Raw genomic sequence first — 24723 nt, forward strand, 5'->3', positions numbered from 1 at the left:
TTGCTGAGTATAATATCTGCTGCTACTGATACGGTAAGGTCACTGTTCTCCCCTTCAACGTGTGATACTTATCATCCTCCCTCAGCAAATCTGCAGTGAATAACCATACTGAAATACTGCAGAACTTCCCAGAGGTCAAATACTCCATTTCAGCACAGCTCTCAAAGGCTACCCTTAAGCAATTATGTAAAATAAGCATGTCTACTTTTGGATGGCCTAACTGAGTTAGTGCTATCCCTGCAATGTTAATGAACATAACAGGAGAAAATGACTGCCTCCCAACCCAAAGAAAATTTGATTACCATACCGGACAGACCACAGTCTCCAGATTACATTGATATGATAATCAACCTTTGGACAAATACTGTCGAATGTGAGCCAAGAGTGTGTTGTTCATAACAAAGTTGAGTCAGTTTGAATCGTGGCATATTTCTCATGCTGAGCTGGAGGTTTTTTGAGATGATATATAGATGTGTTTATTGACAAGGGCATGCACTGATGGCGAATTGATTCTTTGCTTCTTTTCTTCTGTGTTTTGCCTGTCAAGCCATATTATTGTAGCCCGGGATTCATGACTCTGGTGGGACGTCTGAATTAAGCTTTAATGTAAAATCCTCTCTTGCAAGCTTTTTGCTTTCCCTCAGTAAATAACTCAAAATGTGTTGTCAAAATGTGGCCCAGCTTTGTATATCATAGGCTGATTTTATTTCTTGTATTGCCTGTAATTCAAAACATATGCACACGAGTTGTCAGCGTGTCTATTTAGTGTATGCCGCTCGCACATTTAGAGCTAGTTTGTAAATGCGGTTGTTCAGTGAGGCCCCAGTAAGAGGAGAGCTTTGCCAACCCAAGTTTCTGTTTCGTCTCTGTACAACACAATTGCTTTAGTAGAAAGAAATAGCATGGTCCTATTCGGATGAATTAGTGATCGCAAAATGTAGGATTCTTCACGTTACCCTGTTGATCTGTTTGGCTGACATTCACGCCATTTCACCTCTGATGATGACTCACTTACAGTGAGACACTGAGTCGACATTTTATTTCTGTCTCTCTTTTATTTTCTCGCACACTCGTCCACCTGTCTGTCATTCTCATTCTTTCTTTGTCTTTCTCCTGCAGACATAAGTCCTCCAGCGCAGGGTGTTGACCACAGGCACGTACAGAAAGAGCTCGGCGAGGTCATCGTTCGGTTGCACAACCCAGTTGTTCTGAGTCCTACAGCCATCCAGGTCACATGGACAGTAAGTGCAGTTTGCTACATGGCACGAGGAATGCAATCATACTTCAACAGGTGCTACAGTTTCAACAAATATTCCTTTTGTTCAGCTTAAGAAGAATTATGAAATAAAATCAAATATGGGTGTGTTTTATTTTCTTCCCGCATTTGTGATATTTGAATTTGTAAAATCGCATGTCATATGAAGTCAAGATAGTTGTTGTGAACAGAAGAGCTCCCTTTGAAGACTAAAAGGTGTACCTCGAGGCTGCCTTTTTTTTTTTTTTTTAATGTTTGGAAATTTTGGCCAGGTTGTTCCCTGAGACTGCAGCTTTGATATTGTAATTGCTGACTTAAAAGTAACAGAACATGAAATAGCTCGAAATGGTTTCTTTAAACCACAGTGAACATCAAAAGAGATGTCAGAGACATCTGGTGGTTCATCAATCTTCCGTATGTTTTCAGCCGCTTCCCTCTTAAAACAAAGACTTTGCATAGAGAAAATGAGATGGAAATGAAGGCGTCTGTTCATACATTGTGTTGTAAAAAAAATAGTTTCCCACTGACAGACTATGATGCATCAATCCTCCCTTACACCGTGCACCATCATACAATCACGCATTTTGTGGAATCGGCACAAAATCCGACTGTTTCATCAAATGGGAACATTCTTAACCAGCTAACATGCTTTTCATTCATTTTAAAGTAATGACAAAAAACAAGTCATTCAAAGCTTAGATCTTTCTACAGTATCCAATAGTTTATTTGGATTAAGCCACTATAAATAACTCAAGTCTTTACACTGCGCACATATCATTTAGTGACATGGGGCCCTGTGCCCATTTTCAAATGAGCCACATTAAGTTTTTGCGGCGACATGTTTATTTACCCCTGTAATAAGTCTCACCTCAGGACTTGGGTAATTTAATACTAAAGCATTGGTTTATGACAACAATGTACAATCAACTCAAAACATGGCGACCTAATCAATCAGGGCGCTTTCAGTAAACAAGAGAGGCCACTCTCAGAGAGCGTTTATATTCCCAAATCATTCCATTAATAAAAGTCCTGCACCAGGCAAGGAATCCATTTTGCTGATTTACTCAGGCTGCACTGGTGAAAAACATCTGCTTAATATCTCATTCGAAAGCCCCGCTTACTTCTCCTACTGTTAACGAGCCATTACAATGAATGATGCGCCCGCTCCTGCTCTGCATAAAATCAGCTTTTTCTTTTTTCTTTTCTTTTTTTTTTCTATCCCGCTTAAATAGGTCTGCTTTTAAGGGGAGGGGTCTTTTGTGAGAATCGGGGGGCTATCACACTTCCAGTCTGTTCGTCATTTCAATGGGACAGATCGGCTGTTATCACCTCCGCTGTGGATTCTCACCATGTCCCCAGGGTGTCTGAGATTGTTGCCGCATGACGTGGTTGGACCTGCTTTCCACTGTCACTAGTTGGTATTTATAGTACCTGTGAGACATGCACATGTCCTTTAAGGTGATATTAGGGGAAAGTCATGGTAATAGAGGAGGGAACACTTGGGGCTGAGAGCAGAGTATGAGGTAATGTCAGGGTGTTAATTGAGCTAAGTGTGTCATAACTAGTGATAAAAGGCTCATTAAACCCATTAAACAGTGTTGTGAATGCAATCCTGGGAGCAAAAAGTGCACTGCCAAAAACACATGCTTCCTCTTATGTTATGTGTATAATTCTTTAAGATACCATCAACCGTTCTCCTCTGCGCCGCTCCTGTAATTTTGACTCTGTTCTGTTTCTCAGGTGGATCGTCAGTCCCAGTTTATCCAGGGTTACAGAGTTCTCTACAGGCAGACATCGGGATTGTCCTCCCCAGGACATTGGCAGACCCAGGATGTAAAAGTCCCTTCCGAGCGTAGCGTTGTCCTCTCCTCGCTCAAGAAGGGCATCGTGTATGAGATCAAAGTTCGGCCTTATTTCAACGAGTTTCAAGGCATGGACAGTGAATCCAGGACAGCACGGACTACTGAGGAAGGTATGATGAGCTTGCAGAGCTTATAAATGTAGTCAAACTGTCATGATCTCACAGATGTTGGATGATGGGTGACATATGCTCCCTTAGGCTGCTTCCATTGTGGTTTTCTGTCAATTCACAAGAATGACAACTGTTCCTCTTGATACGGAGTGAATAAGTGTGAATTTCGGCGTGTCCGTGCCTGTCTATCTGACCGTCCAACTGTGCTATTTTTTGTTTACGACTGGTGCTACAAGTGCCCACCATCCTCTCATCCATTTCCCAGCAGCCACAGACCTGAGCTGGGCACAGCACACATTCCCTCCTGTGAAAATGATCTGTCGCCCAAAGCTTGATTCATATTGGCGGTGACAAGGCCAGAGAGCAGTCTGGGACAATATTACACACTGAAACACACAGGTCTGCGCTTGGATGAATTTATGCATTTGACCTACGCCAAAAATTATATTATGAAATGAAGTAAAGGCATTCAGTACATGCCCACAACAGTACAAGAAACCGACTATATATTAAAGACAAACAAACAGGAGTGCCTCTGGCTTGGCCCATAAACACTGATGCCCTTGGAGGGGAAGAGAGACAATTTTATTGAGGAAAAATACGGTCTCATATATGAGTTGGGTGTGGCATAAAAATCTAATTCCAGGAACTCAAGACTATGGTTAAGCCTTTAGGAAATCAGAGCTAATGCTTTGAAAAATCCACTAAAACATAAAGCACACATAATAATAATCTTTATTTAAAGAACTCTTTGCATTAACTTTGTCACAATGTGTTTCACAAGGCAGCATAACAGACTGACATGGAATAAAATCAGGACAATTTGATGTAAAAAATGGGTATAGAAGGATACAGCGAATAGAAAAACTATAAAAGGCAATTGAAATAAAATTAGAACTTCTGTGAGGCTCTCAGATAATAAAATGTACATGAAGAAAGAGATTATTTTACTCATTTAGAGAAATGTATTGAAGGGTAGTTTGTCTGGTGTGTTGACCACTGATATGAATGCATTGTCAATCATTATATAGCAATTATGTGATTGGAAATATGACTTGGAAAGAATGTCTTGTCTGGATAGCACTCCAGCTGCAGTCTTCTATAATCTGACTGTGCATATGTAGGTTTAATGCCCAATGTCCATCCATTTAGGCTCCAAATAATCTTACATCTGTGACACTTAGCACAGCTGAAATAAAAGCAGCTGCATAATCCACATTTCCATCTGCTTTGGTCTTTGGCTTTTAAGCCGTGTAAGATTGCCTCTTTTACTTTTTTGAAATGCAAAAAAACTCAAAAAAGGAGCCGCACAGATGGCGACCATCTTTTGTGAAGCGAGAAGAAGATGCAACAGGAGCTGGAAGCAGCAATTAGTTTTTATTTAGATCTCAGTGTTTCTACTGGGGTCTCATAGTAGTACCAGGTGTCTCTAGATATAAGATGTATTTTATTTCTAGGGGTAAAGTGAGTCACTGAGTCAGTTGACCTGGTCTCTCTCTTCATCTGTCTCTTCAGTGAATCTGAACCGTATCAAAATCAACTCACCAAGTCATCCAGAAGTTCTCATCTACTAATCCTGATATATCTGCAATGCCTCCATTCCAATTTAGAACTCAGGATTGTTGTGATTACTTAAACACCCTTACATGGTCAGGCAAATACTAAAACATGGGCAAGGGTTTGAGGGGGGGAAGGGGTGTATGTGTGAAGGAGGCAAGAGGGGTTTGGTAATATAATCTGGCCAGAAAAATTGAGAGCTACAAGTACTTTTTGAGGTGGAGGACTTTTCTCCTCCATAAACAAGCAAAACAAGACAGTTTTACCTGTTTGCTGCAGCCACAGCAATGGGCTCTTCCCAGTCACCATGTAGCTTTCATTGTTCCGTTACAACAGACAGCCTTCTTGTCTTCCACATGAAAGGCAGAAGGACAAGTTGGAATCATTTCACCAGCCAAAGTGTCTTTTTGCCCGGATCTGGAGCTCAATGAAAGTGTACCATCTGCCTCTCATGTGAAAGCGGGCACTCTCAGAGCAAGACCAAATGCAATGGTGCGCTAGAGCTTATGAAGGTTCCCTCCATTATATCATCTGCCACCAGATCAGCCAGTAGCAAAATGGCATTGCAGAAGCTAGGTTTCAACATGTAGGGGGCATGCACACAAATAAAATACACCCATAAATAACCAACTGAAAAAAGTGGTATCTCATTTATTTACTCTTTCAATATGCCCAGAAAACACCTGAAAGCAAAAGGATATTTATGAGACATTGCAAGACAAAGCCAAACTCGCCACAACCTATTCAAGCCTGCTTGTATAGGAGACATCTCACATCCTGTCAGGGTGACAGGCCCATTTATTTCCCCTTTCTCAGAGGGAGCATATCTCCTGCAGCAGCCAGTGTACACGCCACTGTAGTGGAACTGCCATCACATTAGGGCTGTCCCCAACACACAAACACACAGTATACATGCCAACCAACTCTCCTCTCCCCAAGGCACCCAGAACCTGCATGTCCCAGCTATTACCAGCGTCGATAACGCTCCCTGCTTCTGCTCTATCTGCATCCCGGTCCCTCAGAGAGCTCCAGCACTTTCTATTTCTGTCACAACCCTGCTGCTGTGCCTGGTCATAGCTGATACACCATCAAACACACAACTCAGGGCTCCTCAGAGACCATGGGACTACTGAACAGGGCAGCTAGATGGATAGAGAAGTCTAATTCAGAGACTGATTAAAACTTACGTTGTCCATTAGCAAACACAATTAGGGAGTCCCCAGGGTAGGTGCACAGCAAGCCTGATGCCCCCTGTACTGTGTCCATCTCTGGAGGGCCCCTCCTTTTTCACACATTCTTTCATTCCCCATCTGGACAGGGATTCAAGTCATGGCTGATAGATAAATTCTGGGTGCCAGCTGATTCTCATTGAATGATTGCCCAAGATGGCCCTTTGGAGGCCCATTTTTATGCAAAACAATGCTTGTTTAGATAAATCATTTACATAGATGAGCATTTGCAGCAAACTAATTTATGGGGGTGGAGGACAAAAGCCCACTCAGTGCTTTATATTAGCTATTAGCTTTTTTGTATGGATATGATATGTTTGTATTTCTTCATTATCCAGCATAGCAGTGTGTAGACGTGAGAGGCAGGAGGTCACATTCCTGCTTGCCATACATCACTCCACTAATGGCTCTATTAGCACAGGCTCTGAGGCTCTAATAAAAAATGTGAATTGTTTAGCACAAATATGCATGATAATAAGCTGCTAAATCATTCATAACATTAACTTTGAACGACATTGTCTCTGATGGGTGCCACGCACCAATCCAGCACTTTGTCACCTGGATTTAATGCAGCGTTGGAGAGATGCTCCCTCGGTAGATTGTTTCTAATCTGGCGAAGGTGTTGGGTTCATCATTGGGCCCATTCATCTTCCAGCATGCCAGGGCCTTCTGCCTCCCTGGGGGCCAGCGTGGCCAATCGAGCTGAGGGATGAGCATAGATTTACAGGGTGACACGTGCCATTTTGGATGGAGGCGAGGTGAGGGAGAGGCAGCCCGGGAGTAATTGACCTGTCAGTATTCAGCTGTGGTGCAGCTCCCCTTCCAGCCACTGCGGAAATGAGAAAACATTATTTTTATAACGTTATTTCCTGTTGGACCAACTGTTATTTATTTTCCCTCTGTTAGTCTTTGTGGGGTCAGAAGATTGTTGCCATCGGAATAACAAGAGAGAGAGGTTTATGAAAGTCTTTCTTTTTGTATCCACTGTCTCTTTGTGGACAGAGCAGATTCATTTGGATGTACCTCACCCCTAAGCTTCCCTCTGATCTTCACCTACTGGCTTTAGTTTGGTCCAGCTGATCGATGGGATCGGTCAATATGTTTACTGAAACCTTGTTTCCTTCCCCGAAAATGAATTTTTTTTCTTTCCCCTTAGCATCCTCATTTTATAAGATTGTTGACCCGAATGCCATCCTGGCTTGGTCAATACTGGTGTCTTAGCTTGATTACATGCTCTTGCCTGACTGTGGCAGGCCGTCATTCCACAAATCAATACAAGGGTTCTTCGTGCAAATCCACCAGACTGGAGCAGAGGATCAGATATGAAATCGTAGTGCTAAAGATGGGCTGTGGCCATGTCAGACCTCCCCTGGTCGTCATGTAAATCCCCCTCTTATGAGATATCTGGAAGACTAACTTTCTGATTCTTTCCTCCTCCTCATGAACGTCAGAGTGCGATTGTTGAGCTGTTTATTTCATGTTGCCTCTTTCAGCCCCCAGTGCCCCTCCTCAGCAGGTAACAGTCCTTACCGTGGGAAACCAGAACAGCACTTCTATTAGCATCTCCTGGGACCCCCCTCCACCAGACCACCAGAATGGCATCATCCAAGAGTACAAGGTTTGTTGCTGTGTGTCAGAATAAACACTTGTTTGACTTACACAGACTCAGTCAACTGTCTGTCCCTCTGCTTTTAGATCTGGTGTCTTGGGAATGAGACGCGTTTCCATGTAAATAAGACAGTGGATGCAGCCATCCGCTCAGTTGTGGTGGGTGGGCTGCAGGCGGGAGTGGTGTACCGGGTAGAAGTGGCTGCCAGCACGAGTGCAGGGGTTGGTGTCAAGAGTGAGCCTCAGCCTATCATCATTGGTAAGATCCATTTTCTCTCAATACTAGGAATTGCCACATGACTAATATTGTTGAAATACTACAATTTTGTTATGTAGCCTGACCAGGGATGATTTATGTGGAGCTGAGATGGATCGGGCCTTATTTGACCCATAACTGATGGCTTGGCCTGTAGCATGTTCTTATTTCCCCAGTGTCACTCCCATAAGCCGTCTGTGAGAGCAGAGACCAACCTTGCCGTTTTAATATGTTGTGTGTTTGCTTGCCTGTGAAGGACTGAGTGTGTGTATACACATTTAGATAAACAGTGTGTGTGTGCTCTGTGTTGGTGATAGATGGATAAATGGTGAGTGATTAATTATTAGTTAATGGTCTTTTATTTTTTGTTTGAGGCTAAAGAACAATATGAACTTCTCATTTATTTCACAAGTATTCATCTCAGAAACAAGCAGATGCACTTAAACATTTTCATTCGTATGTTTTCAAGTTTTTTTGTTACAAAGTTTAATATTAAGCACGTTTTGTTGTTTGATCTATTTTCTTAAAATAAGTGCACTACTGTCAGGGTGCATTTAGGCAACAACTGTGTTAAACACGTTATTTATGTGCAGCAATTCTGTGCTTCAGTTTTGTTATTTAAATGTGTATTTCTCTAAATATTGGTAATTGTCCCCGAAAAACAGTCAGCCACTCCTGTATATAATATAAAACAACGGAGGCATATGTTATGGCTGTTCTTATCTTCTTGAGTGTGTATACTTCCTGATGGTGTGTGTGAACCTTTACATGTACTCTGAGTCTTACCGTTGTCAAAGAAAAGATGTCTAGTAGACTAGTGTAAGGTGAGCAGCAATGGGAGATCGATACAGACCGGGATCTTCTCCTTTCATTTCACATGGTGTGCTTTACCGACAACAGAGTGAATTAGAGGCTGAGCTAAGCAAACAGCCTGCTCACCTGGGGGTTTGTTCTAAGCTTTTAGGCTTTGTCCTTTTTCAGTCTGCACATTACATTTCACTGCACATTCTGTTGATCTATGTTGTACTCCCTGGTCAATATCTCAGATGAAATTCATCAGACTTGAGTCTCTTTGAGCTTAATGTAACCTCAACTCCATCTTGATGTATCTCTACGTGTCATTTCTGCACAGCGGAAAGAAAGCCTCTTCAACAAGTCTCAACTTCCACCTGTTGCCTATTTGTCCTTGTTGCCCTCAGGTAAGGAATTTCGGGACGTGATCATACATGGTAACCGGAACAACAGCATCACGGAGCAGATCACGGATGTGGTGAAGCAGCCTGCCTTTATTGCCGGTATTGGAGGGGCCTGTTGGGTCATCCTCATGGGCTTCAGCATCTGGCTGTACTGGAGAAGAAAGAAGAGAAAGGGCCTGAGCAACTATGCAGGTTGGATTGTTTGTACTCTCATATGCAAATTAACACTGACATTCTGTTCCGGCACCAAAGTGAATAATGGAATTCCTCTACCACTCGACGAAATGATTTACATCCTTATTATTACTGTTTAGGATTACAATTAAAAAGCTTTTGTAGAAGTTGCTGAATGAAGTTGAGATGGTTACAGAGTCAAAGTTCAACAAGCAAACAGATGTCAGTGTAAATCATCTCCTAAGGGCTGCAATTTTTGACAAATCCACCCACAGTGTTGGTCGATAGCCTAGGGTGGTCGAGCTGAGTGGGCTGACTGGACTGTCAGCCGGTCACTGAAGCTGGAGTTTGTCCAGATCACCTCCCACACACTGACCCTGGCATCTCACTGAGTGACTCCCTCCCCCCAGCCCTCAACCCCCCACTCCCCATCAATACTGAAAAAAACGCCAAGTTCATATCCACTGCCAAGACAAAATGTAATTAGCAAGCAGAAAATGTTGCAGGCATTATTTCAGAATCAGAATTTCTCATTTGTGTCTGCATTTTTGTTTTTCATTTTACCAAGTCAGAAATGCTGTGTACGGTAGCAGCTGCAGGGAGCTGGTGTGGTCAATTTGCTCTTCATTCTGTTTGTTACATTTATGTGTTTGTGTGTTCTCTTTGGTTTATGCCACCCTCTACACCTCTGTGGCCTCCGAGCTGGCTGCTTTCCTGGCTTTTACTCTGCACACTGAGTGATGATGCAGCCCTTATATTCTCTTACCCTCAGCACCTCTCAATTTAACCCCCATCTCCAGTGTGCAGAGCCCCCACCCCACCCCACCCCACCCCACCCCACCCCACCCCACCCTAAAACACCGCTTATCTCTGCAGGCTTTTAACACACAACTTCTCTGTCTTCTTGTTTTGCAGTTCAGTCCTTCACCTTCACCCCTGCAGGTACTGTTCATTTGTCCCGTCTCCTCACCCCCCTCCCATTCCACCGCAGATTCATCTCCTGCCTGCTTCTATACGCTTGGACTGTCAGACTGATGTTCATGGCTAATGCAAATCCAAACCTGGCACCGATGAAGGCAATTAAAGCCCCTTGAGAAGCAAATTTACGAGTCAAAGAAATCTCTATTTGTAATTGGCCATGACCAGGGCCCTGCACACTTGAACCTTCTCTCTGCCCAACCTACAGCTTTATCTACATAAGGTGTTGTGTTTGTTTCTATGTGTATTCTTGTGGCTCATTTTTTCTTCTTTGTTGTGGCAGTTTTTTGCTCCAATGAAAGACTCGCTCCTCTTCCTCTGAAATAATTGTATTCCTTTTTGTTTTCTGATTATACAGTTAATCTTTTCAGGTTTTTTTGTGGTTGAATATTTAGATTTACATTTCTCCTGGCAAAGAAGAGCCGTCATGGGCGTCATCATTGTACAAATCCTCTGTATATAGACAGGAATGAGTGTTGCCATGTTAAAAGAGAGGAAAGGGGGATGTTGTGTGATCCTCTTATGCACTGTGTCCTCCTGGAGAAACTCCTCACTGTCAGGTGACAGCTCCATATCTACTGAAGGAGAGAAGTGGGGGTCTGAGGTGATCCCTGGATTGGCAGAGGGGGGCGGAGCAGCAACCGGGACAGCTTGGCAATAGGGTACTTGGCCATGTGTGGGAGAAAAGGACAAAAAAAAAAGGATTTAGTGATTAATTTGTAATAGTATCACTGAGAACTACGGTACTATGAGTCAGTGCTGGAACCTCTCCTCTAATTCTTTAAATCATTTCAGTAAAGTATACTGGTATCTATTTGGTCCCAGTAGAAACTTCTCCTTGGGAGTTAATTTGCCACAGGAGTTCCATCAACAGATTATGGCATGGACTATAATCTCTCCGATATTTGACCTTGTTTTGCGCTAACCACTCGAAGTTTGAAACTTAAAGCACACAAGTAAGCACAAAACAAGGTCAAACAAAGGAGAGATTATATTCATAGTAGGGTGATACTGTATGAAGAGCAGGCGCCAGGATGCGTCTGAAAAGTCCTACAGTGCCGCTCTTCTCTCTATTGACAATTAGTTGATGCATTGAGAGTGTCCTGTCTCGGCCTCCTAAAACTGTCAGTACAGTGGAGGTAAATCACCACACGGCTGAGGCACACAGCCAAGCACGACAGAGATTTGATGGAATTTTTATATGCTGATTATGTCTCCCCCATCCCTTTAATGCTTATTAAAGGGGATTAATCTGTATTCATATTGGAGGAAGTGCTTATCTGAAAGACGGAGGCAAGAACCACAGCTATGCCGTCATGTTACTCTGGCCAACATAAAAGTATTGCACAGCAGCCCAGAAATGTGCCTGAACACAGATAGGGACTTCAGAGGACTTCCTGCTGCACAGCCTCCTCTCGCCTCCACCTCCTCCTCCTGTCAGTCCTCTCTCAGATGGCACAGAGTTCTATAATGCAAGTGTGTTGGTAGTGGAACAAAGAGAAATGGCTTTAGCTAGGACTGAATAAAGGATGCCATGTCTTTCTCGAGCTGTCAAATCTATATTTTATTCAGGCAGGCCTGCATTGTTGGTTTTATCTGGGTTTACTTTACTCAGAATAATCACTTCTGCTATGAGATGCATGCTAATGCTATGCAAACAGTTGTTTGTTTGTTTTTTTCTCTCACTACGTAAAATTCTGGTCATGTGAGAGAATATTTGTGAGCTTAGGTAATGTTAAGAGTGTATTAAAACATTTCCTCTTCCTGTCATCTGTGGCGCTGCGTCACTGTGGAAAAGCCCCCTGTGCTGTCTCACATGTCTGAGCTTGTTGTGGAATCAACCTGAATGAAACAGAAAAGAGTATAGGAATGTTCAGGCTCCGACTCTTTAATCTCCATCTGTGGAACAAATGAAACAAATTACTAACAGCTCTTCTTCTCTCTCTTGATTTTTTTTTTCCCTCTCAACAGTATGAGGTGATTTCCCAAACTCTTGATGCTCCTCTGTGTCTCCTGTGATCTGCTGAATTTCTTACATGCTTAGAACCCTCGATGCTGCTTTGTCATCATTGCAGTTGAAGAGATGAAATGGATCCTTCACAGCTGTCTCTCACTTTGAGCCGTGGAGTTTTACTAGCCGCTGACAAAGAGCGGCCCTAGTTATCTATAGATCACTGTAATGGAACCAGGCCCCAATGCATGGCGGTAACTCAGCCTCTATGCTCGTAGATGGAAAACACAATGTGATTAATGAGCCCTCTGCCTTTTCTAATCATTTCGGCTGAGATTTAATCACACGTCTGATAATAACTCAGCAGCTGAAGAAAGAAGAAACATGAAATGAGTTTTTCTTCTCATCAGGTGTCTTGTCCTTGAGCAACATGTGACATCTTCACTTATGCAAAGCAAAGCCTGATGTAATCCTCATCATCGTTTTTATTTTCTCAAAAGACACGGATGTGGACGGACATCTACATCGCTCAGTAAATCTATCAAGTCCTCCAACATCTGTGTAGGAGGAAGTGAACACACGAAAGCAAATCTGGGCAAAATATTGTGTTTTATATGAGTTATGGACGTAAATCCTACAGTTTTTGCCTTTTTGCTACGCAAGAAAACCATAATATTTGGCTTTCTCCCTTTTTTCCCCTGTAGTGACATTCCAGAGAGTTGATGGTGGTCTGATGAGCAATGGAAGGTGAGTGGAATCCTTATCTAGCATTTAACAAAACTGTAGTTGTAAGTATTTTAACAGAACATTTCCTTAGCACGCATGAAGCGTCAAGCAAGCTGCCTTTGGATTCAATGAACACTGATAAATGACTGATAGATTGATAGATAACCAATACATGTTTATGGGCTTTCCATTCAAAACTGCTTGCAAATATACATTTCTACCACATCCCCGTTCATGCATCGATAGATGAACTCATAAATCTCCTCAACAGAATTAACAGAAACAATTTAAGCAGAGAGTGCTTTTATTTTGTCATTTATCTTCCGCTGCCGGCTGAAGGCAACCCAGAAGCCCTCTGGAGTGATAAATTTGCCTGTCACCTTCCGTGGGCGGCTGGGATCTGAGCACATGTAATAATGTAAAAATAATTACCCAGGGGATAGGTGTGTGGAGGTACTCCCGCTTGCACCCCCATACAGACTGCTCCATTTCATCGTGTGTTAGTGAAAGAGAGAGGGGCTACGCAGAAGAGGGCACATCTCAATGACACCAGTTACTGAGCCGTTGTGGGTATTCAAGAGATTCCCTTGAGAATCTTGGTCTTCTGTCTATCTTGTGCTTATCACACCTGACTAGGTAAAGCCTCCAGATCTCAAACACTCAGCGAAAGAGTGCCAACTAAATCTGACCCTGCGTGTCTCTGAGCTTCTATGAATGTGCAGCATCTTTATATTCATCTTGGTTTGTTTCCTTTTATTTCTCCTCTCGCTGGATGACAAGATGCCACATTGAACAATTTTGCCTGTATTGTTCTATGAGCTGCCAGCAGGCTCTCAATGAATTAGCTACGCCACTTGCCATGCCTTTTCTCATCTACTTTCTGCTGTAGTGTTTTTCCCTCAATTTTCCACATAAGTGGTTCTGATTTTCATTCCGTGGAATGGGATTTGAAATGTCTGTATTTGTGGTTCTCTGTATTTGTCATATCTGTTGTCAGTAGCAGCAACAACTGCCACAGTTTCACAACTCTGGAATAGGATGCAGTCTGGATCCCTTAGTCGAACACAAGCCTCTGATCCGTTAGTCACTGTAGTGCCATCAAATCCCAGATGTTGCAACTTCCCCATCTGCCCTGAGAGTGAAAATGTGTAACTGAGTATCAGAGAAAAATGTGTTCATTTGTTACACGAGCTGTTTATTGCATTAATTAGACAATTGCAAATGAAGATGCGTCTGTTTCCAGTTTCTCATTGGCTCCTGCCAAATTGCCATGACTGAGCAATTACACTTAATCGATCACAGAATAAATGATTCATGGAAGATGAATAGGCTGCAGATTGGTAGACTTGGACAATTTGACTTTGGCTGCTCTATTGAAATTGATAAAAGCCGATAAGGGCTCATTTCTTATCCCCTTGCCAATAGAGAAATGGTAATTAGTAGGTAGTAATAACTGCCTATCTTGACACCGATCAATATTTTAGCACAGCAGATTTAGTCCTGTTGGCGGGGAGAATGGGCTGAGCAATGCATAATCATGTTTCCTCAAGACTGTTGCTATGGTGACTCCTTTACATCCCAGGATCTGAATGCTAAATGACAGCCTATTTAATCTAGAAAGTAATCTGTGTTTCCCGTTGCTCTAAGTGTTAGCTAATGTCTAGACTTTTAATCCAACTTCCATTCACCTGTCCGTGAGACCATAAACACCTGATTTATGAAGTTGCTGTGGAATTAATATGTCTCACTTGGCTTATTTATGGGAAGCTCAGTGTCAGCCATCTAAGGCAGTATTTATAGCCTCCTACCTATAACAAGTAACTGAAATGTCTAACAGAAAGAGGAAATGCTCCGAATCAAATTTTGTCCACCAAGGTTGCAATCCATCCTTGATCAGGCAGAGATTAAAATTTAGGTGTCCACTTTTCATTAGATGAATGACCCAGCGACAACTCCCCACCTACTCCCTTTATCCTACCACACACACACACACAAACAGTACACACACATAACAAATATCTCGGTCTCATTCGCTCTATTCTTAGCAGGGGTGCTGCTGTGTGATACAAGGACGATGCAGTGCCAGCCTCTTGTCTTTCATATGGTTTTCTCTGTCGGGCCGGGGGACAACAAGACTTGTATTGATACAAAGGCATGTTATTTTACTAAGACCATGTACAGTTAAGCCCTGCTGGAGTCAACAAAAAAGAACGATGTTCTCATCTTTCTCAGCTGTGTGGAAACATAACTCTGGTAGATGTTAAGTGCACAAGAGTGCACCCAAAAAAAAAAAAAATGGGGTAAGGGGATGTGAAAGGTGAAAATAAAGGAAAATAAGGTTAGAGGAAGATGGTACAGCTGTGGGGTAACATGGCAGCTAGAAATAGACAAGAGGAGATGTATTAGCCTATAAAAGTGCATGTGTCTGATGCACAGCCATCAATTTGAATGACTTGTCTCCCCTGAGGGTCTGTTTTGGCATTCAGAAACCACAGCGTGGGCTCTTAGCTTGCTGCAGTTGATCTGGACCACCTCCCCCGTGTGGAACATCTCTTCTCATTAGAACCTGTGGCTAAAGGAGAGACTCACTGAAACACATCCAGTACCCGCCCCTGTCCTCAGGGCTTGACTCTCTCCTAGTCCCTCAGAGCAACCCACTGGAGCTGAAACAAAAAAGCCCCATCGAGCAGCTAGACTGCTAACTACTGTGCTTTGCTTTTTCTCAGAGCTCACTTGTATCTCTGTAGTATGCTGCACTCAGCACTGGCGGGCACTGGCAGGGTATTTCTGAAAAGGAAATGCCATCTACTTCCTACAAATCTGCTGCTTCTCTGATCAATGCGGGGTCAGATTTCTCAGAATAATTAAATGAAACCGGGTGGAGAAATACTTCATCTGTGCAGGGTGTGTTTATTTTTTATTATCCCTCTTTGTTCAGTAAATTGTAAAGGATTAAACACTTTTTTTTTGCATTCATTCATTCATTCATTTTCATTTCAATAGCATGTAATTAGAAACATGTGGGTTATTATGTACCAGTGAACTGACACACAAACAAAGACATTTCGATTTCTCATTCACACTTAGCTCCATCTGTGTTAGCCATAGTAACGAACCTCAGACGTGATTGTACAGTAAAGTGGCCCTAATGGCCTCCCAGCAGTCACCCGTGACAGGTTAAAGTCTTAATGGCTGCCTTTTATGATTCTCACCCCCCAAAGGAGGGACAGAACACCTGTTAAATGGAGCTGCCCTCTCCCATATGCAGGCATCCCACAAGTGTGCCAGGGCATCACGGTGGAGGCTTGACGTCTCATCAGATAAGATTTAGACTGTCTGGACATCACTACAGGGGGCTGATGGGAAAACACAGCAGTTTTTACAGGATATTAATGAATAAGGAAACTAACCTGTGTGTTAATGTGCACAGTTACACCTATTGCAGAGAATGAATGCATGCACTACTGTCTCCACCACCTGCTTTTGCATTTGTACGTGACAAAGACACAGCAGGAGAAAGAGAGAGATAAGGGGCTGTGCTTGCCTGAAGGAATCCAGATGAAATGCATCCGTATGGTATTTCCCTCTGTCTCAGAAGTGTCTCATTAGCCTCAGAAGCTTATTGCAACCTTATCTCACATAAACACACAATCCTGTGAAAAAAATGTAACATTTAAACATTAGTTTGATTTCATGTTTTTCGCAGCCTCACACCGATAGCTGTCATGTTTTTTTTGTTCATTATTTCTGAATCCAGTAACATTACGCAGAATATAAGTCATCTATTGTTGGTGACATTTACAAATGTAAAAAAACCCAAAACAAAACAAAAACAACAACCCCCCCCCAAAAAAAAAACAACAACAAAAAAACAGCTGTGACAGTATTTATTTAACAGATTTAATTTCCCAGCTTCATTTGAATGTGGTTTTCCCTCCTGTGTATCCTCCCAGTCGGCCAGGCCTGCTGAATGCCAGTGACCCGGGATACCCCTGGTTAGCAGACTCCTGGCCAGCCACCAGCCTGCCTGTCAACAGCAGCTCCGGGGGACCCAATGACCTCAGTAACTTTGGTCGAGCAGGTGAGTGAAAATCCTCTCTGGTGGTCTCCTACTAGACAGGGAACGAAAAGATGATGAAGATGATGACCTGGCTTACTTTGTGTTCCATCAGTTGTTCATCATCCACAGGAAGTATACATGTATGCATATCACATTTGGATATATGTTTATATATCACAGCAGAGGACAGCTAGAGCAGGGCCTCCACTGTCACCAGGGTGAGTAATGGCAAATCCTCCAGCCTGGTGTCATAGCCCATACCTCAGAGCAAGAGAATGTGAGGAGAGAGACAGGCAGAGGAGCAGGGGGTGGATGGTTGTTTAAAAGGATGGTCTTGAGCAGCCAGTCGTGAAGGACAGGCACAGCTTGACTGGCGCAGATGCAGACACTTCCGCCATGGCTCTACATCATCTCCCCTTCACTGGGCATGCAAACCATGCACTATGGAGGGGGCGGTTTTGCTCTTTCCCAGGCACTCTCTCTCTCTCTCTCTCTCTCTCTCTCTCTCTCTCTCTCTCTCGCTCTCTCTCTCTGTCATTACACAAATGCAGAGCAGTGGTATTATCCCTTGTGAACAGGGAAAGGAGGGGAGTGAGATATCCACACATCCAGAGTGGATTTAAATACATGAATAACTAGGATTATTTTTTTAAAGCGATACATTTATGAAGTGCTCTTTCTCACAATCGAGCTTTTCTGAAAGTCCCAGACACTAATTAACACAATAGAGGGTCACTGCAGGTTATTCAAGGTCACTCTGTACAGTATGTGGAAAAATGTTACTTGTCAAGTTTTACAACATTTATAAGAGCAGAGATACTTTTCACTCTTCAGATCTCCCCAGTGGACAGGGGGATAAGACCGGCACCATGCTTTCTGATGGCGCAATCTACAGCAGCATCGATTTCACCACCAAAGCCAACTATAATAGCCCTGGTCAGACATCGCAGGCCACCCCGTATGCCACCACTCAGATTCTCCACTCTAGCAGCATCCACGAACTGGCTGTGGATCTGCCTGAGGCCCAGTGGAAGGCCTCTCTCCAGGCCAAGCAGGAGATGGCCAACTTGGGCTACTCCCTGCCCGACAAGAACTCCTGCAACAACAGTAAGTTCAACTGAGACGGTGTTTACACAGCCATTTGTGGGAATATCTTTGCCTTGTTGTGTTTGAGGTTCAGTAAGTACTTTTATATATGAGAGTGTCAGCTGAAGCATTTATTTCTTATCCTGTAACTTTAAAAACTTAGTGAACCCGGATCTCAAGCCACAGGTTTGTAACAAGGTGGCCATTTCGCATTTAAAATCGCTTTTCCACCATAAGTTTCTGAAGTCTTTCTAACCCCACTGCGGTGAGGTTTTCTTAAAAAGAGCCATTTTTTCCCCCAGCAGACATCATTCTGGTTACACTCCCAAGGTTGAATAAACAATGGAGGAGTATTGCTGTTAACCATTCATCCATTTTCTTGCCTGGGTTTTCATGGTTGTGCAACTCACTTTTCAGTTTCAGAGTAATAGCCCAGCCGTTTTACTAATATTTCATAATAATCCAAATTAATTTATATGGATTTGATGCTTGATTTTAAATTCAGCTTTATACTTAAAGATGTAATAATTGTTCCTCAGCTCAAGCCCAATACATATGTATGATTTAATTTTCCAACAGTTGAAAACAGATGAATAAAAGTCTATACTCACTCACCCCAATGCAATAAATCTTTGCAAAACATTTCTAACTCTGATGTGACTAGAGTTGAATCCCTACTGTTCGCCTATTTCTTGAGTTTCGTGGAGGATTATTGCAACGTCTGTTTTTTTAAATGCAGACGTACGTTGTATGAAGCCTGCTTGCTCAATGCTCTAACTGCATGTTTGCATGTGCTTGTGCTAACTGCCAGTCACCTGATGCCACTGTGATTTTTGCCCTCTTAACCCCCACTATAGCCCTCCTTTTCATTCCTGACTACCGATTGACCGAAGGATTGTCTAGTAGAATACCACACAACCAGTCACAAGATTTCAGCACCACCAGCTCTCACAACAGCTCAGAGCGAAGCGGCAGTCTCTCAGGTTGGTTTATGCAGCAGAGAATTTTATGAAATTGACTTGGACACCCTCTGGGGCTCTGCCGCTTGACTTTATGATTGACTGGTTTCTTAATTGCTTTATTGATCTGATATTTGCATGTACAAACCTGACATCTAAGGCAGTTTTTCCTCAAACACGGTCCCTTTTTCCTCACCAGAGACTCTCTCCTCACTGTGCTCCTACTGCTTGGAGTTCATTACATGTGAATGCAATAGCTTTTGGTTTTAAAATGAGCTCCTGAGTTAAAGAGCTGAGTTGTGGTAAAGGATAGGTGTCGACAGATTATTGGAGCTTAGACAAATTTGAGAGTTACATGAGAGCGACGGAATAATATCATGATCTCCTGAGAGAAAGTAGCTGGAACAGTCAATGCTGGCTGTTTCTCACATCACCCCTGGTCCTCTGAAAGGCTTTGTCTCTCACTGACAGCGCAGACGGGAATAGGGGCAGAAGGAGTCTTTCAGACGCAGTGGACTCTACAAACACACACACACACACACTCACACACACACACACACCCATTAGAGACGCTTGGCTGGGTAAAGTGGCAAAAATACCTCCCTTTTTCCCTCTTCCCCTAATGGTGGCCGACTACACTAAAACCCATGTTCAGAGAATTACAATGTCATTTATAGGACACGAAGGCAGCCCTCCGCCTGTCTCCCCTCCACTCTCCTCCTTTATCTAGTTACAAGCCAGTGCCTTAACCGCTCTCTAATTCAATGTGGTGGCACACAGTGGGCTGAGAGAAGGATATGAAGTGACCATGCCTCACAGGCAGATTCTGCCCATATACACACGCTGACAGTGCCAAGTCACTTTGGTGCATTATCGTTTCCTCAGACTAAGAACATCATAATTAATAAAATGCATGTTGAATACAGGAGCTGTAAGAATTTCACCTATGCTTTCATAAAAACTAAAGATATGATTAGATGCAACAGTGTATAATGTAGGCTAGAAATCTGCATACAGGTAAAAAAAAAAAAAAAAAAAACTTACAAGGATAATTGCGACCAATGTTATGATATTGAGGGGAATCTTAATTTTTACCCTATTTTTCTCATTTTCAATTAAATGGTAGTTTGACATGTGATTAGACCTAAATTAATAGTCCTACACATTAGGGAGAAATACTCCAAACACTATTTATTAATTTTTCCACCTTTGGACATTTCATGTTCTTCTTAAAAATATCACAAGGTGGTAATTTAATAAATATGTTTGGGAGCCTTTATAATAAGTGTGTGGGCTTTATGTCTTTTTTTTTTTAAATTGGAGTTCAGTTGAATGGGAAAAATGCTGTATAACTTTTACGTTGATACTGAACACGGAATGAGCGCTGCAGTATGGCTCAGATTACACTGTACATCGCTTCCATACATGTGCTGTATTCTACAGATACTCAGTGATGGAAATTTGAATCAGCACAAGCTAAGCTTTGATTCATACTTCAACCAAAGTAAAGTCAGCATCTTAAGGAGGGGTGGGGGTGGGGGGGTTGGGGGCGGGTTGAAGTTACAGTGCCTTGTTCTCCCTCTGAGGAGACGGAAGGAATAATGAATGTCAGGTCTGAAGGAGGAGAGCCGAATGAAAAGCAACAGAAATAGAGCAGCTTTCATGGCAGCGTGGATCTCCACTGGGGGCATGAAGCTGCTCATTAAAACCTTTCTTAGTGGAGGAGAGGAGAGGGAGCTGGTGTTTTCGCTGTTTTCTACAGCGCTTTGAGACTCGGAAGACTCTCTGCTCCCATCCACTGTCACTCAAGTAAAAGTCTGTGTGACTGGTTGTGTTCCTGCACTTGCCATGTCTGTTGCATCTCACTTCTTAACAACAGGTTGTATTTGTTTTTTATTTATTCTTTTTTTTTTTTAGCCAAAAAACTATATGATAGTTGTTTTGATGCCCTTTTTTTGAAATAATTCTCCCACTCCTAAGTTATATCTGGCTGCATAGTCTCGAGTCTCCGCTCTGTGGCTTTCCCCGCTGCACCCAATGAAAACAAAGCAAGCACAAGGATATGCAGTCCTACAGTTAGAAGCTGGGAGCGCCCAAACCCTGGGTATAAATACCCAAAGCTGAATCTATATTTAGTATGACTTCCCCTTTGAAGAGAAGCCCAGTTTTGTCAGAGGATCTGGGTTCACTGTGTAATTCATGTATAGCTCCTAGCCACAGCCTTTCTCTCTGTATTTTTCATATTTGGGGTGAGCGGTTGTAATTCCTATGCCAGACCGGCGTTCCCTAGAAGAGGCTCATTTATAATATTGATGGCTGGTCTTGTTTAGAGGGACTAAGGATGATTGAACAATCACATCAGCTCACCATTTATTGGTAAAAGTCAAGTTGTCGCCCAGAGGAAAGATTAGGAAACCCAATTACTTTCAGACTATAGTTACACTGTGGTACCGCCTGCCTTGGGCTTACTCTTGTTTCTTTTATTACTTCTATTCTTTATTCATCTTATTCTGGCGCTCCTACTATCTCCTCATGCCTGATTTGTCCTCTACTCTTACTTCTCATTCTCATCTTTACATTTGTTTTTGTTACAGACGGTTTTCTATTAGAAATAGGATCAGAATTTTCTGGTCCTCGATCCATTTGGCTTCCATGGTAATAGAAACGCAACTCATTGCCTGTTAAACTTTATTGCGATGACAACGATCTACGTCTCGCTGTCATAGAGTCATAGTTATGAGAAAGAGCTGGATTTTGCGGCACAGATGGCAAACCAGTGTCCTGAAGATGGTTCTCACTGCCCTCCAGAGGCTATGATGTCAGCGTCAGCTAGAATTGAGATCTAAGATGTTTAAGCGGCACAGGATTCCTCTACAGAGGGGACCTGCATGTTAAAAGCTATGTGTGACACAGCACAGGGTTGCACAACACTGAGATGATGTCAAAATACACGTGTATCCTGATTGTGCATCTGCCAAGCTTTGAGTACCTTACAGACATCACACTTTTGAATAAGTCCAGTGTAACAGTGAGACGTTGTTTTTTTCTAAGGTTACCGCTCTTGAGAGAGCCAAGATTAGAGTGTATCTTATTGCAAAATAATTTACAAAATGGATGTTTTGATCAAATGGTTGTGCTTAGGTTTATGAATCTATTCTGATGCGGCTATCCTTTCTTAATCTGTTAATTACCTCTACCCGTGTTTGTTAGAAGGCCAAAGGTTACAAAGTTGTGGATGAAATTTAATGAAGACCTTTAGGATGATGTAATTTGGTAATTGACGATATAATGTTCTTTCTATTTGTGGTAAACAGGACCACTCAGTTGTCAACAGGTGCAGTTTACTTACACAAACAAAGACTTTTTTTGCATCACGGACCTTGAAAGAATGCAGTGTAATACCACATAAAAAAGCTGCTACAAATTGCTCAAACTGAAATATTTTTGAAAAGTTTTCCAAGGCATTCAATTAAAATGATTGTCGTGATTCAAATACAAGTGAAACCACTCATAAAAACTGTGATTTGATTTGTTTGGCTGCTGTTTCTCATCTACGGTCGTCTTCAGTTGATATAAGCAGAATTTATTGCTTAAAAACATCCCTAAAAGTAGCAAGAAGATTTTAAGCTGGCAAGCATCTTCTCGTTGTTCTTGAATACAAACATTGCATATTCTGCAAAACAACTCTTATTAGATGTCATTTTTATTTTTAAAATATTACTTCATCATGGTAACACAGGAAATGTAATTCATCTCGAAGTATCTGTGATTTCCCAGAATTTTGGAACCAATGAATTGAGAATCACAAACATCTCTAAACTCTAGTTGAAGATGGGGAAAAAGTTGCATTTGCAATAGCACATTCCCAGTTTTCCATCTGTAGCCCCCCCCCCCCAAAAGAATATTTTAATACAATATACCACCCACAGCAAGTTAAAAACAAGGGCTTGAGTTTCTGTTCTAGGAAAGACACAGGGCAACATTTCCTTCCACAGTGGCTGCATTATTTAAAATCGCATGTTGACCAGGTGGGCAGCTTTATAAAGATGGATGGGCCGGGGGAGAATCTGGTGTTGGAGGGATAGGAGTGGAAATGGATGGGGTTAGTGGCTCTCTGGTGTAATAAAAGAAATGAAAATAGTAATAGACTCTCAGTGAATTCCATTTAGGACCACGACGAGGCTACACAAGCCATTCATTATGATGATGTTGTGAAGTGAGATATTCCATTGTGGAAGCCAAAGCTTGATGTGAAAGGGTACACTGTGGGATGGGTGGGGCACCAAGGTCGGCCTGAGCTTTGTCACTTCTCTCCCGTTTCTATGGAGATGTGAAGCTTTTCAACCAATCAATCAATGCACACATGCTTTTCATCAGGCAACCTTCAGTGTAAGCACTGATAGGCAGAAGCCCACTGAAACCTTATGTTAGTGCATGTCTGTGGCTTCCAAATTGTGTTTTGAAATTGAGTCAAAATGGATTAATAATCTTGAGGAGCATTAAATTTAATTGGGTTTCTTCAGAAAGCAGGAATATCGCTCATGAGTTGTTCATTGTTTTTCTTTTGCGATCTACTTTCCCCACGACTGTGTTTCTTACATTTAAACCCTCCTTTTGTAGGTGGAAAAGGAGGAAAGAAGAAGAAGACTAAGGCAGGCACCAAACCCACAAAAGCCAATGGGTCCAACTGGGCCAACGTTCCCCTGCCCCCTCCCCCTATTCACCCTCTCCCTGGCACAGAGATGGACCATTATCCCAATGAGCACCATGACGCAGGAGGGTGAGTCTATGAAATCTCCCTTACGGAGCTTTGGAAGTTCAATCATCATGTCCACAACTAAAGCTTGTTCTCATTATTGATTATTCTGTTGATTCATTTCTTGTTTTGTTTTGGCTTTTTTTTTTTTTTTTTGGTTTTGTTTATTGGTTTATTTGAAACATGGACATTGCGCAAGAGATAAATTACACCCGAAGTAGCACGATGCTCGATTTCATCTGCTGTCCCTAGACATACATTGTACATAAAACACTGATGACAATCATTATAATAACCATGAATGTAGAACAATTAATACAATCTGCAACTTTGTACTTGTAGGTCAGAGTAGAAACACTTCAGTGGACATTACTGAAAATGTTGTGATTAGTCTTTTATCTATGTATGTCAGAAAACCGTGACAGATAATAGTCACTCTTTCTTAGATGTTTTGTACCGTCCTAAAAAACACAGATGTATTCGGTTTCCTGCTATGTATGTTTATAAAGTGTACATTGGCATGGGCCTGTAAATTGAGTAATCGATTGATTATGTGCACCTGAGCAGATGACACAGTAATGACTGTCATCATCCTGTATTTGGCTTCTTTCGATCTCCTCAGTTTAGAGAATCAAGCTGCTCGTTTCCTGGAAAGAGAAAAGACAGTTCTAGCCAAAGTGAGCAGCAACACTGGTGTGTGTGTGTGTGTGTGTGTGTGTGTGTGTGTGTGTGTGTGTGTGTGTGTGTGCTTGCGTGCTAGTGTGTGTGTGTGTTTGTGTGTTATAACTAGGTAACTGAGTTCAGCCCTGTTTTTCTCTCAAGCTAATTACAGTACCACTGTACATCTGGAGAAAAGTGAAGGATCAATGTGTGTATAGTCTCCACAGGCAGCCTGATACACACACACACACACACACACACTCAATTACACAAGCGCTCGAACAAAAAACTCATGTACAG

General features: G+C 42.3%; 1 protein-coding gene across 6 annotated transcripts in view; it reads left to right on the forward strand.

Moving 5' to 3' along the window:
- The window catches only part of robo2 (roundabout, axon guidance receptor, homolog 2 (Drosophila)), a 298999-nt gene that overhangs the window by 261649 nt on the left and 12627 nt on the right, over window positions 1–24723 (forward strand). For 4 of the 6 annotated variants that reach the window (XM_086216565.1, XM_086216563.1, XM_086216564.1 and 1 more), the window contains 11 exons: window positions 1120–1241; window positions 2996–3227; window positions 7507–7631; window positions 7709–7880; window positions 9077–9265; window positions 10163–10189; window positions 12881–12923; window positions 16856–16983; window positions 17797–18069; window positions 18906–19031; window positions 23628–23787. In XM_086216565.1, the coding sequence (XP_086072691.1) occupies window positions 1120–1241; window positions 2996–3227; window positions 7507–7631; window positions 7709–7880; window positions 9077–9265; window positions 10163–10189; window positions 12881–12923; window positions 16856–16983; window positions 17797–18069; window positions 18906–19031; window positions 23628–23787 (1597 nt within the window). The remainder of the gene's footprint in view (window positions 1–1119; window positions 1242–2995; window positions 3228–7506; window positions 7632–7708; window positions 7881–9076; window positions 9266–10162; window positions 10190–12880; window positions 12924–16855; window positions 16984–17796; window positions 18070–18905; window positions 19032–23627; window positions 23788–24723) is intronic. The other 2 variants (XM_086216568.1, XM_086216566.1) reach the window with 2 other exon arrangements.

Source organism: Aulostomus chinensis, chromosome 10 (genome assembly GCF_037954235.1).
Source record: "Aulostomus chinensis isolate RoL2024-O1b breed Wild chromosome 10, RoL_Achi_v1.0, whole genome shotgun sequence".
Classification (NCBI taxonomy): domain Eukaryota; kingdom Metazoa; phylum Chordata; class Actinopteri; order Syngnathiformes; family Aulostomidae; genus Aulostomus; species Aulostomus chinensis.